This window comes from Acanthisitta chloris, unplaced genomic scaffold (genome assembly GCF_000695815.1).
Source record: "Acanthisitta chloris isolate BGI_N310 unplaced genomic scaffold, ASM69581v1 scaffold13244, whole genome shotgun sequence".
Classification (NCBI taxonomy): Eukaryota; Metazoa; Chordata; class Aves; order Passeriformes; family Acanthisittidae; genus Acanthisitta; species Acanthisitta chloris.
Genome location: NW_008667845.1, coordinates 68,631 through 80,490, shown reverse-complemented (window position 1 = coordinate 80,490; position 11,860 = coordinate 68,631). Strand labels below are relative to the sequence as shown.

Here is an 11,860-nt window from a genome sequence, read left to right as displayed (position 1 = left end):
CAAATTCCCAGTTACCTGGACACCCAAAGACCACCCTCATCCCTTCCCCCTTCAGCACTGGAACAGCTGAGTATGTACATCTTGCTAAGACTATTTCCAAGGGCCTGGAGTGCCAGGATGGTGGGGATGGCTTCAGACTGAAAGAGTAGGGCTAGATTAGATATCAGGGAAAATATGGATGCTGAGGCTCTGGCACAGGGTGCCCAGAGCAGCTGTGGCTGCTCCATCCCTGGAGTGTTCCAGGCCAGGCTGGATGGGGCTGGAGCAGCCTGGGCTGGTGGGAGGTGTCCCTGCACAGGGCAGGGGTGGAATGGGATGAGCTTTAAGCTCCTTTCAACCCAAACCAGCCTGGGATTCTCTAAAAGATTCCCATCAAAATACTCATGGTAAAATTCTCCTTCTACATTAGTGATCTAGAAATTAAATCAATTCTCTTCACAGCAGTTCTGCTAGGAAACTCTCCCTTGCTGTATAAGCCACCTCTGTGCTGCTGTGCACAGGCCTGGAAAGTCACTTGTGTCCTTAATAACCAACTCCTCATTCTACCTGAGTCAAGAGCTCCGAGAGCTTTTGGTCACAGAAAGCCTGAGCTTTCTGGGAGCTGTATGCTCTTTTTGCATTCTGAGAGCTAACTGTCAGCTTCTTGGCAGTCCTCAAAGCGAGAGGATCAATTTGTCATGTTCACCAACTGCTATGTGCAAACTTCTGTTCAGACCTGCAAATCCTGCAGCTCTCACCTCAGCCATTACCATATCTTGGCACTTCTTGATGAATTTCCCCTCAGCCTTGACGATGGTCTGCAGGAACTTGATGTACTGCACGTTCCTGCCGTGGGTCTCGATGCAGTGCACGAAGTGCTGGACGACGCGCTCGTTGATCTCACTGCACAGCTGGAAGTTGTTCATGAAGATGTGCTGCATGGTCACTGCTTCCAGGATCTAGGGGATCAAAGGAAGGAAAGATTAGAAGCACAAACAACGACCCACCGAGCCCACCCTGAGGTCAGGATAAAGCCAACACCCCCGCAGGGTGCAGGGCTGAAGGGAACATCTTTCAACACTACAGCTCCCATCTCAGCCTGTTTTTCTCTCCACTTCAGCCTCTTGACCTTTCTACGCTGAAACAGACCTAAACAAACATCTTGCCAACTTTCAAGGCTTTAGAATGAGAACAAAATGTGATCTCTTCAACCAATCTTGCAACAGAACAGGCCCAGAGGCAATGGCCAAGGCCAATCCAGTGTCTTTTCTTGCTAGAACAAGAAATAAATCGTGGCCTGAGGTTATTCTTACCCCTGGGTTAAGGAACAGGTTTATGTGCTTGTGCAGCAAGGCTTGGTTCTGTTGGTTCCCAGCACAGAAGTTCTGCAGAAACTCGTGTGCAAGCTTCATTATCTCCTGCATCCTGGTGTCTTCAGCCTGCAATGGCATGACAAAGAAGATGGGGTTAAGAGGAAGCCCAAGGTTCACTTTTAGGTGAGCACAGGATGAGCCACAGCTCCAGCTCGGCAAGGGAACTGTCACGTCTCTCACACCCCAAAGCAAAACAACCCTCTCCCAGCTCAGACAGCAGGGATGAGTTTGGCCTGTTTAACAGTTCTGAAGACCATGAAAAACAAAGGCCATAATAGAGATTACAGCAGTGTATTCTCTAGCAGTGCATACTGCACAGCCAGGGCTGCCAGCAACGTGCTTCACTCACTTCTGCACTCTGAACAGAGCAGCACCTTGGCCAAACCACACATCATCACCTCAGGGCTGCCCAGGAACACTGCCACGTTCCACGCAGAGCCTTTCCACAGCCACAGAGGAGAGGTGGAAAGTTGTCATTGCACCAGTTTAAGCCCAGTTTCTATTTACTGGAAGCTGCACATTACTTGCACATTCCAAGTACCACTGAGGAACCAGTGCCTTTCCTCTGACGTCGCTGTGGATTCCCAGCCCACCCGTGGCAGAAGGTGCAGCTTGGAAAAGCAGTGTCTGCTTTTATTTTTAAGGAATTTCCTCTATTTCCAAGGGTGAAACCCCTTCCTTGCTGCCTATCCAGTGCACACTCACAGGGACAGGACAGACAGGTGACAAGAGGTGTTGGAGGGTGTTTTTGCCACTGATTTTTCAGCAAAATATGAAGCAAGAAAGCATGAGACAACATTAATCAAAGCTACTGTCTAGAGCGACTGGTTCTCAGAAACCTGTGAGTTTGGAAGAGAGGACAGCAGAGTGAAGATGTGAAGAGGTCCCTCACCCCTGCACTGAGCAGCACCTGTCACTGATGGGCACCCAGTGTGATGAACTTGGGGTGCTCTGTCAGCACAACGTGGTGCTGTGCAGGCACAACCAGACAGGAACTGGTCCCAGTTGGGCTCCAAACCACACTGCTGACATGTGGCACTCTGACACATCTTGGGGCAGCAGATCTCACCTGCAGAGCCAGTTGGTGTTCACTCATTTCTAAGGGGGAGTTTGGGACTCTCCAGTCTGTATCCAACTCCTGGGCAGACCTGCTGACAAAGCCCAAAGGGGACCAGACACCCTCGTTTCCCTTGGTGGCCCTGGATGATGGTCACACAGCTGCCTGGCAGCAGTAACAAGGGTCTTGCTTCTACAACAAAGGTAACTTCAAGGCAGCACACACCTCCCATGAAAAGCTGAGAGTTGAGCCTTGGTCTTAACTCTACGATGGGCAAATATTCCTTCAGAAAACATGGCATAACTGGATATTCACAGACTTCAAACAAACAGAGCTTGTTGAAGCCCCGTGTTATTTCTGAAGTGTGGGTGTCCTATGGACTATGAGGCTATACAAACCAACCTCTGTGGCTCTAATACATGGGGAGAAAGCTCAGAAAGACTCAGAGCCTGTCAAGATGACACAAAGCAAGGTGACAGCCACAGAGGAACCCAACCTTCTCGTAAGGGATCTGCAGCAGCTCCAGCACCACGGCGTGAGCTCCCATGTTCCTCAGGAGTCGCTGCTGCTGCTTCCTGCTCTTCCTCACCGAGGCACCCTCCTGCACACACAGCTTGCTGAGCCTCAGCAGGATCTGTGGGAGAGAATGGCTTCAGAGCTCACATTCTGCCTCGGCCTTCAGACCACGACAGGTCCCAGACAGCAGCAACACTGCAACTCATCTGCACGGAGCAGAGTGGCTCCATGCAGCACCTCATGGCCCAGGCTCCAATGATCCTTGTGGGTCCCTTCCAACTCCAGACTCTAGGATTCTGTGACTCTATGGTCCTGCAGAACTCAGCCATGCCAAGTGAGCCCAGCACCAGGCTCTGGAGCCACACACAGACCATGAGCTCACGCCACACCAGCGCCAGCACGCGCTCCTGGTCTGGTGTGTTTGGCATCAGATTCCAGCAGCACAGTGGGTGTGAGAGCAAGGTACTTAGGACAGGGCAGTGCAATGGTTCCTCCCCTTGCTGCCTGTCTCTGCAGCCCTCAACGGTGCAAATATTGTGTTACCAGTGAAACAGCAGCAAAACGTCGCGTTTCGCACTAATCCGTCCTCGAGGAAGGAATACACACGTTGTGCTTGTTATATCCTGGCTCCTCATTCAAGCTGGGATATGTTATTACTCAGCAAATAGTTTCCACAATGGCAGAGTGACTCAGACTTTCCTGGGTGCCTCCCTCTGCCTGCAGCTCTCCACAACTCTTACTCATTTACACTTCCAGGGAACTATCAAGAAGCAAAGTTTTACCTCTTTTACTACACGGTAGTTGTAGCTGCTAGTACTTTCAGGCTTTTGGGACTTGCTGTGACTTTCCTGAGGATAAAATCAGACAATTTATTAGTAGCTTATACTACTGGCTTCATGAAGGCTAAAATTACCGTTCTAGGACAGTGCCCGCTCTCCTCCTGGGAAGGATTGTGATCCTCCAGCTCTGACAGCCTCAGACACACACATACAATTACCCTGTCAACTCACATTGGCCTCTATACCACAGGCTAAGGTGAGGGTGGGATGATTTCAGAGACAGCAACCTCCTGTCCTTTCCTTTGCCTGTCATATTCTGTCTCTAATCAAGCCTCTCTCCAACCAACTCACTTTCCCTCCCTCCCTACTGTCACTGCACAGACATCAGGAGATGCCTCACAGCTCTTTGCACAGGAACAGCAACAAGCAAATTGTATTGCCTTCCAAAACAAGTGCCCATAACCCAGGGGCTGTTTCTTGAATTCCTTCACTCAGACTTTGTTATTTGATTGCAAATTAAATGGAGGCAAAAAGTGCTTAATGAGCCCTAAGCCAGATGAGCATGTCAGGAAAGTCCTGTGTGACCAGGTACAGCTAAAGCACTCTTGTGTGCTTTAGAACAGGTAAAGTTATCCTGTCATTTCATCACAGTGCCATGACTCAGAACGCATCACCTGAGCAGTTCACAGCTCTGCCCTTACCTTACTGGAGGTAGTTTGGACTGTACAAATCCCATGTGACCATCAGTGCTGAAAGGCCAGAACTGGGGAGCCAGAGCAAACCCCAACCAGCCCTGCCAGACCCTACAGGTGACACTTCAGTGGCTGCTAAACCTGAGCAGATCCCACTGGGCACCAACTAGCACACGTTCTCCTCTAATGCTTGCCTGAACCCAACAGCGACACAGACAACCTCACCAGGCCACGCAGAGTGCTGCAGAGTTGGGGTTTTGTCAGCTTTCTGGACCCAGCTACGTCCTCAGAACATCCACACATCAACTGGCACCAACACAGCTCAATTACCTCTTTCTTCTTGTGCTCGTTTTCACCTGGCACACTATCCATGGCCTCATCAGGACCTTGGCCTTTGTACACCCACAGCTCTGACTTCTCCACAATAGACCTCAGCTGGTCCAAGTCTTGTTTGATCTGCTTGTAGTTGTCCACATCTTGGCTGGTAACGAGCAGTTGAACCTTACATGAACACAAGCCATTAGTGGCACAAAAAGGGTTGGGTTTAGCTGCAATTAGTACATTCAGATAAGGAATAACTCTTTTAAAAAACACAGACATACCTGCTTGAAAGCTTGAAGGACCTCTTGTCTCTGACTGAAGTGCCTGAAGAGGAGCTGCAGAGCTCCAGACACCAGAGGAGGGTAATCATGCATGGTTAAATGCAAGAGAACGCGGAGAAACGTTCTGCCACCGTGATCATCCAAATCCAGAGGTGTGTTCTCCTCACTGAAAACAGGAGTGGAGGAGTTAACCAGCAGAGCAGACAGTGTCCCAGCAGGTTATTAAGTTCACCTAGCAGTGGCAGAAAACCCTTTCTCTCTTGCTTTCAACTATGGGGAGAAATTTTACTGAGACTTGCTTCAGCATTCAGTTCAGGTGCACTAATGGTCCAGCCTGGCTCTCACCCACCCCAGTGAGCCCTCCCATAACCACCTTTCTGGCTGAAGGACTCCTGTGTCCCTCATCTGTGGATTTCAATCCAAATGGACACTGCTTTGAGCTGTATCAAAGCTGGTTTAGGATAACAAAGCCCAAGTTCCTGTAGGAGCTGTTTCCAAGCTTTTCCCAGTCAGCACCTCCCTTTGGGCTGGAATCCCCACTCCTTGGGGAGCAGCCTGGGCACTCCTGAGCTACCCCTCAATAAACACCTGTGAACAGATACTTTCCTTCCTCCAAAGATCCCCTCTGCTTGTTCTTCAATATGTTCAAAGTCTAGAGTTCCTGAGAATATAAACAAGACAAAAATGTGACGTCAGAGTTGCAGCAAAGATGGTTTTTCAGCCTGAAACCATTGTACGTGGCAAGTGGTGACGCAGGTGTAAGCAAGGGGGTCACAACAAGCTGAAAGAAAGGCTGAGATCACTGAAGCAGCTGCTAAAATAGCATAAGACAACAAATTAACCTGTTCTCAGCTCCCTGAGCTCCAGTGAGACCATTCAGACAACAAATTAACCTGTTCTCAGCTCACTCAGCTCCAGTGAGACCATTTATGTGCCAAAACAAGAATCTGAATCCATATCCCAATAGCCTCTCTGGGATTCCAGCGTCTTCCCTAGCCCAAACAGCCTTAATCCTTGCAAAGCTACCAACCTGGTACATTAGCTGGCACCTCCTGAGTGCTGCTTCCAGTGGGTGACTCAGACATCTGGGCATTGCTCTCATCAAACTCGTGCTTGAAGATGCAGAGCAGGCAGGAGATCCTGTAGTCCAACCGCACGTTCAGAATGAACTGGGGGTGCAGAAGCAGGAAAAACATTGGAATAATGTGACTATTCCACCACATGTACAACTCACACAAACTGCAATGCCACCAACATGAACATCAGCTGAGCAGAGACATGGATTTAGCTAGGAGAAGGGTTACCAGGCTGGGGAGGCACTGGAACAGGCTGCTCTGAGAACCTGTGGCTGGAAGTGTTCCAGGCCAGGCTGGATGGGGCTTGGTGCAACCCGGGCTAGTGCAAGGAGACCCTGCCCAGGGCAGGGGTGGAACGAGATGAGCTTTAAGGTCCTTCCAACCCAAACCAGTCTGGGATTCTGTGATTCTAAGAGCAGTACAAATCACCAGAACTCAGTCATTTTCTCAGTGATTTCCATGAGCATATGAGACACGCACACAATAAATACTTATGAGCCAAAGACTTTGGCAGAGCTTTGATCCCTCCTTACTGCCTGACGAGGGTGTCCTCACCCTGCCCCCAGGAAAGGAAAGCAGCAGGAACCCAAGAGACACTGCTGTTCTCCTGGGAGGCTGGGGCAGAGGAGCAGGGCACGAGCTGCCACGAGCCAGGCTGTTGCCATACAACAGCTACACCACTCCAGGAAGGCTAGACTAGCTGGGGCCTGTGCAGGGACAACCTCCTCTGTGGTCTTCCTCTTGAGGAAGGAGGTACCATGCCAAGAGCACTCTCAGTTCTCTCAGCTCTGGGTGAAAAAGCTTCACGCCAGCGTTAATAGACATGGCAACAGGGGGAACACTGGCACAGGAAAACCTCCCTCAGCACATGCCAGGCCACCAGAGGAGCTCTGGCTGTGACTAAAATTAGCCATGGTGAAAGGAAGGAACTAAGCCTCCCTGTGTGCTGCACCTGCTGCTGAGGGAAGAGCACAGCCTCACCCTGCCCTGTGTGCAGCCTCCCACGGGCACGGGAGGGGACACCACGGTCCTCCTGCTGCTCAGGCTCTCGCCCACGAGGCACCTGCAGCATTCTGACCTCCAGGAACTCACTGATGGAGCTGCTGAAGAGAAAAGGGACTCCTACACTGAGAGGGGGGAAGATGGATTTCAGCACAGGAATTCTGTGGCATCTTCTAGATCAAGGCAGTGCTGGGGCAAAGGGAAGAACTTTGTGTGTCCCAAAGACTAAGGAAGTGAGACAAACCAGAGATGGAAGAGACAGTGAGGCTGGCAAGTGTGTATGCTTAAAAACAAGCCATGTTGCCTGTGTGAAGAAGAGTCTCAAGCATCAACCCCTTCCTTGATGGCTCTGTAGACTCAGGTATTAGTAAAACAGTAAGGTGGAAAATAAGAGCTCTACTTCAGGTCAGACACTTGCAAACCCAAATCACTGATAAATATGCACAAGTCTACAGCAAACTCACTGCTGCTAAATTGCTTAGCAATGGCATAATCTCTGCACTGGCAATGACATCCCTGTGGCCAGAAATGTCACCCTCACAATGCTTCAGCAGTTCAAGAGTCACATCCAAGACAGATAAATGGGCAGCAGGACATTCTATGAATGCTTAAAGACAGCAGGAGATGCTGCATTTCTTTGTGCTGCTGGTACCTGAAGGATTTCGATGATCTTCAGCTTGGTGTCCATGACCAGGATGTCCTCCTTCTCCGGTTCGCTCTGCTTGACGTTACCCTCGGGCGCAGCGGCGAGTGGAGTCATGGGCAGGAACCCTCCACCTCTGAGCACCACCTGTGTCATCAGCTCACCCACTCCGTGGATCGACCTCATCACGTTGCTCCCTTCAGACAGGTAGGCAGACAGGTATGGTTAGGATGGTGTCACAGGACTGCACAGACAAGGCAAGGACCTTCACATCCCACGGAAACTGTCTCAACGTGACAAGGCCAGGAGGGCACTGGGACAGGGGGAAGCCAACAGAAACACTGCAGTACTTGGAGAAACTCCCTGCCCTCTCCCTCTTCCATCACAGGTGTTACTCAGCTTTACAAGCAAGCCATGGACAGAAAGGAGGAGATGCACAGGAATAGCATCACCAGCCGATCGAGGGAGGGGATTGTCCCACTCTGCTCTGCACTGGTGTGGCCTCACCTCGAGTCCTGGGGGCAGTTTTGGTGTCACGACACAAAACAGATCTAAAGCTACTGGAGGGGGCCCAAAGGAGGCTACAAAGATGGTGAAGGGCCTAGAGGAGAAGTCATAGGAGGAGTGGCTAAGGCATGTGATCTGTTGAGCCTGGAGAAAACGAGACTGAGGGGAGACCTCCAAGGGGTCTGCAACTCCTCAAGGAGCAGTACCAATCTCTGTCCTCTGTGACAGGGCAGGAGGGAATGGCTGGAGCTCTGTCAGGGGAGGGTTAGGTTGGCTATTAGAACAAGATTCTTGCCCCAGAGGTGTTTGGGCACTGAACAGCTCCCAGGGCAGTGTCACAGCCCCAAGGTGACAGAGCTCAGGAGTGTTTGGCCAATGCTCTCAGCACAGGGTGCATTGTTGAGGTGTCCTGTGCAGGGCAGGAATTGGACTGATGATCCTTGTGGGCTCCTTCCAGCTCAGGATGCTTTGTGACTCCATGACTCCAACCCACAGTGACATCTGGAGATGACCTTGGCCCACCCAGGCCAACCTGTTCCACCCATCGTTTCCAGCCTCACCTTTGCTTTCCTCGCCTTTTGCCATCTTGGTAATAGGGAAGATGGTAGTGATGTGCACACAGTCTAATATAGCAAGGAGGATTTTGGTTAGTCTGAGGAGGTCACAGAAGTTGTAGAAACCAAAATATATCAGATTTCTGGCTAAGTTAACAACCTACCAAAATAATAACAAAAAGCCTAATTAATACTGAATATTTTGCTACCACCATCAAGTTTTCTTAACACAGTGACAAGACAAGAACCTGAGAGTCCTGTTTCTATAACACCTGCTAATTCCATAAGACTGTCTAGCTCTATGTCATATCAAAAAGTTTCCCACTTGCCTACAGACCTGCACTACCTGGAGTAATATCTACCTGCAACTGATATAGCTGTAAAATCAGATCATATTTGCCTCACAGATGAATGTACAGATGATTTTTATCAATTTGTCTTAAGAAAAAAGATATCACACATATAAAGCTAAGTTTTATAACTTGCAAGTTATACAGTTCCCCCCCAAGTCCTCTCCATTTGCTGCTGCAAGATCTACCCATAAAAACGTCACACACAGGGCAAATATTTATCATTATCTGAAGAGTATTCCCTCAAATATGTAATTCTTGTGAGGAACATCTTCGGTTCATGGTTATTTATGGCAAGCTATTGCATGGATGTGCTACACTTTCTTTGCACAGACTATTTTAGTAGGTCAGTCAGGCACAGGACACTTGGGGAGCATTGCTGCAAGCTCTGGGGACTCTGTGTGTGCAGACAGTGTTTGGCTTTTGAGGCTGTTTATCCCAGGGAAACTTGACTTTGCCATAACACTGAGAGCACAGAGTAAACAAAGCTGCTACAAACCAAGACAGACTCACACTCATCAATTGTATTTCAAGAACCATCACTGCAAGGTCAAACTCGCCCGAGGAGAAAGGCTCCAGTGGAAAGGAGGAGCCTGCTGAGGCTCAGCACTCCCCAAACCCCCTGGTGTTGACAAAAGTACCAACAGCCCACAAAAAAACTGCAAAGGATAAAATCAGAACTGGACAACTACCTCAAAAGTGAGCTTATTTTTCTCTTTATCGGAGAAAGGGAACCTCTGACACACCACATCTCTTAAATATTCCTCTACAAATTCCATTGTTTGTGCAAATCTCTCCTTAATTTCATCTTTGGAAGTTCCACTGCTATCATAGCTGGAGAGGAAAAGGAAAAAAAACAACAAAACACAAAGCTTAGCATGCAAACACAGAGAGCTCTTCTCCCCAGAGACCAGTTTTCATTGGTTTGTCAAAACCTGAAGGCTGGTAAATGATCCATCCAAGGGAGGGAGTTGGGATGCTGACACCATCATTTCCTGGCTTGGGCTGTTTTATCCCATATGCTCATTTCATGCTATTTTGGAGTGTCTGAGGAAAACACCAAGAAGGGAGTTTTGTCCCAGTAATGAAAGGAAACCTCATTATTTGAGTGGAAACAATGCCAAGGGACAAGCAGCACTGAGAAGGGGTGGTCAGGAGATGCTCACTGGGGATGCTATTTTTCCTCCAAATAAAGCCAATATATAAACAAAGCAGATAGTGATTTTTAACACAAATTCTAGGGTTTTTTTTCCTCAGTTTGAAAAGGACAATCTCCACCTTCCACTAACTACTTTTGTTTCCTGTTTGATCACTTCTCACTGTTGAGCCTCTGGCAGAGCTGAAGTCACTTGGTTTTCTAGTTTGGCCTTTAAAGCTGAATATGATCTACTTGCATCTCCCTCAGCTAAGGAAACCAGGGTAGGAAGGAGGGAGGCACAGGAGACCACCACACACCAGTACTAACACTGACTAGACTTAAATTCCTAACATGTAACAGGAATTTTAGGTGTTTGTCTTCTCCAGCTGAAAAAACTGAGCTCTGAACAGTTGAGTACTACAAATTTTAAACCATGAATTACACAGAGTTAACACATGAGGTCAATAAACCATGTCTAGCTGTGGTTTTGTGTTGGTTTCCAGCACTGTATCAGAGGTTTTCCACTGGAGGCTGAGGAGTGTGACTTTCTCCAGCACATTCCTTGGTTCAGAATCTTCCCCCTGATGGTGTGAGCTCCCACATGGACAACCTGCCTAGAGGAAACAGCCTCAAGTTGTGCCAGGGAGGTTTAGCTCAGCTATCTAATGTGTCCACAACAAGGGTTGTGAAGGATTCACCAGGTTGCCCAAGGCAGTGGAGTCTCCATCCCTGAAGTGTTGAAGAGACATGTGGATGTGGCACTTGAGGATGTGGTTTAATGGTGGTGGTGGTGAGTTGATGGTTGGACTTGATGATCTTAAAGGTCTTTTCCAACCTTGACAGTTCTGATTCTTCTCTCACCAGCTGAGGCAGGAGGAAGACAAACACTCCTCCCTTGCTGTCCCTCCCCAAGGTCAGGTCACTTGTCATCACCCAAAATCACCAACAGACCATCCCTGTGACCCCTGTGTGCCCTGGACACAACCTCCCACCGCTTCAGAGCTTAGCCCACCCACACACAGGGAGGTTGTTTTGTTCTGAGGAACATCTCATGGAGGCTTTTGGTTTATAAACAGAAACTGGATAAACAACGCACGCACCCGGGACTGATCCGGCTGCGCTTTCAACCCCAACAGCAATGCCATTTCCTTCCCACCCCACTGCAGCACGGACTTACTCGTCAATGGCAATCTCAGAGGGTATTTCAGACCACAGCCTGGCATACTTGACCGGGGTCACCTGCTCCTGGGGGTCCCTGTCCACATGCATGTGCAGCATGAGGCGGCAGAAGGACGCGCGCAGGTCGTACGGCAGGTTCTCGTCGGACATGCAGCGCAGGATCAGGTCCACGTCCAGCTGCCCAGAGATCTCGTTGATGGCCAAGTACTGCCGATCAAGGCACATTCTAGCAAAGAGGTTTAGTTGGTATCTTCAAGGAAAAACAAGAAACAACCAACATTAGAAGTTTATACTTGAACCGAAGCAAGCTCGGAGCTTACGCTCGAGTTTCCAGTGTGCTGTGAAGAGCTGGATGTGGGTCATAGCACTGATATGCTCTGGTGTATTCATAGAAAAAATGCTGGATTTTCCAG

At 49.2% G+C, this 11,860-nt stretch overlaps 1 protein-coding gene across 1 annotated transcript in view; it reads right to left on the bottom strand.

The window, feature by feature from the left end:
- Window positions 1-11,860, bottom strand: part of LOC103800315 (inositol 1,4,5-trisphosphate receptor type 1-like) — a 147,359-nt gene that overhangs the window by 80,339 nt on the left and 55,160 nt on the right. Inside the window, 12 exon segments of the mRNA XM_009072691.1 lie at window positions 738-938; window positions 1,293-1,418; window positions 2,906-3,043; window positions 3,708-3,773; window positions 4,727-4,897; window positions 4,999-5,160; window positions 5,601-5,659; window positions 6,029-6,167; window positions 7,729-7,916; window positions 8,787-8,940; window positions 9,823-9,964; window positions 11,446-11,697. Coding sequence (XP_009070939.1) covers window positions 738-938; window positions 1,293-1,418; window positions 2,906-3,043; window positions 3,708-3,773; window positions 4,727-4,897; window positions 4,999-5,160; window positions 5,601-5,659; window positions 6,029-6,167; window positions 7,729-7,916; window positions 8,787-8,940; window positions 9,823-9,964; window positions 11,446-11,697 — 1,798 coding nt within the window.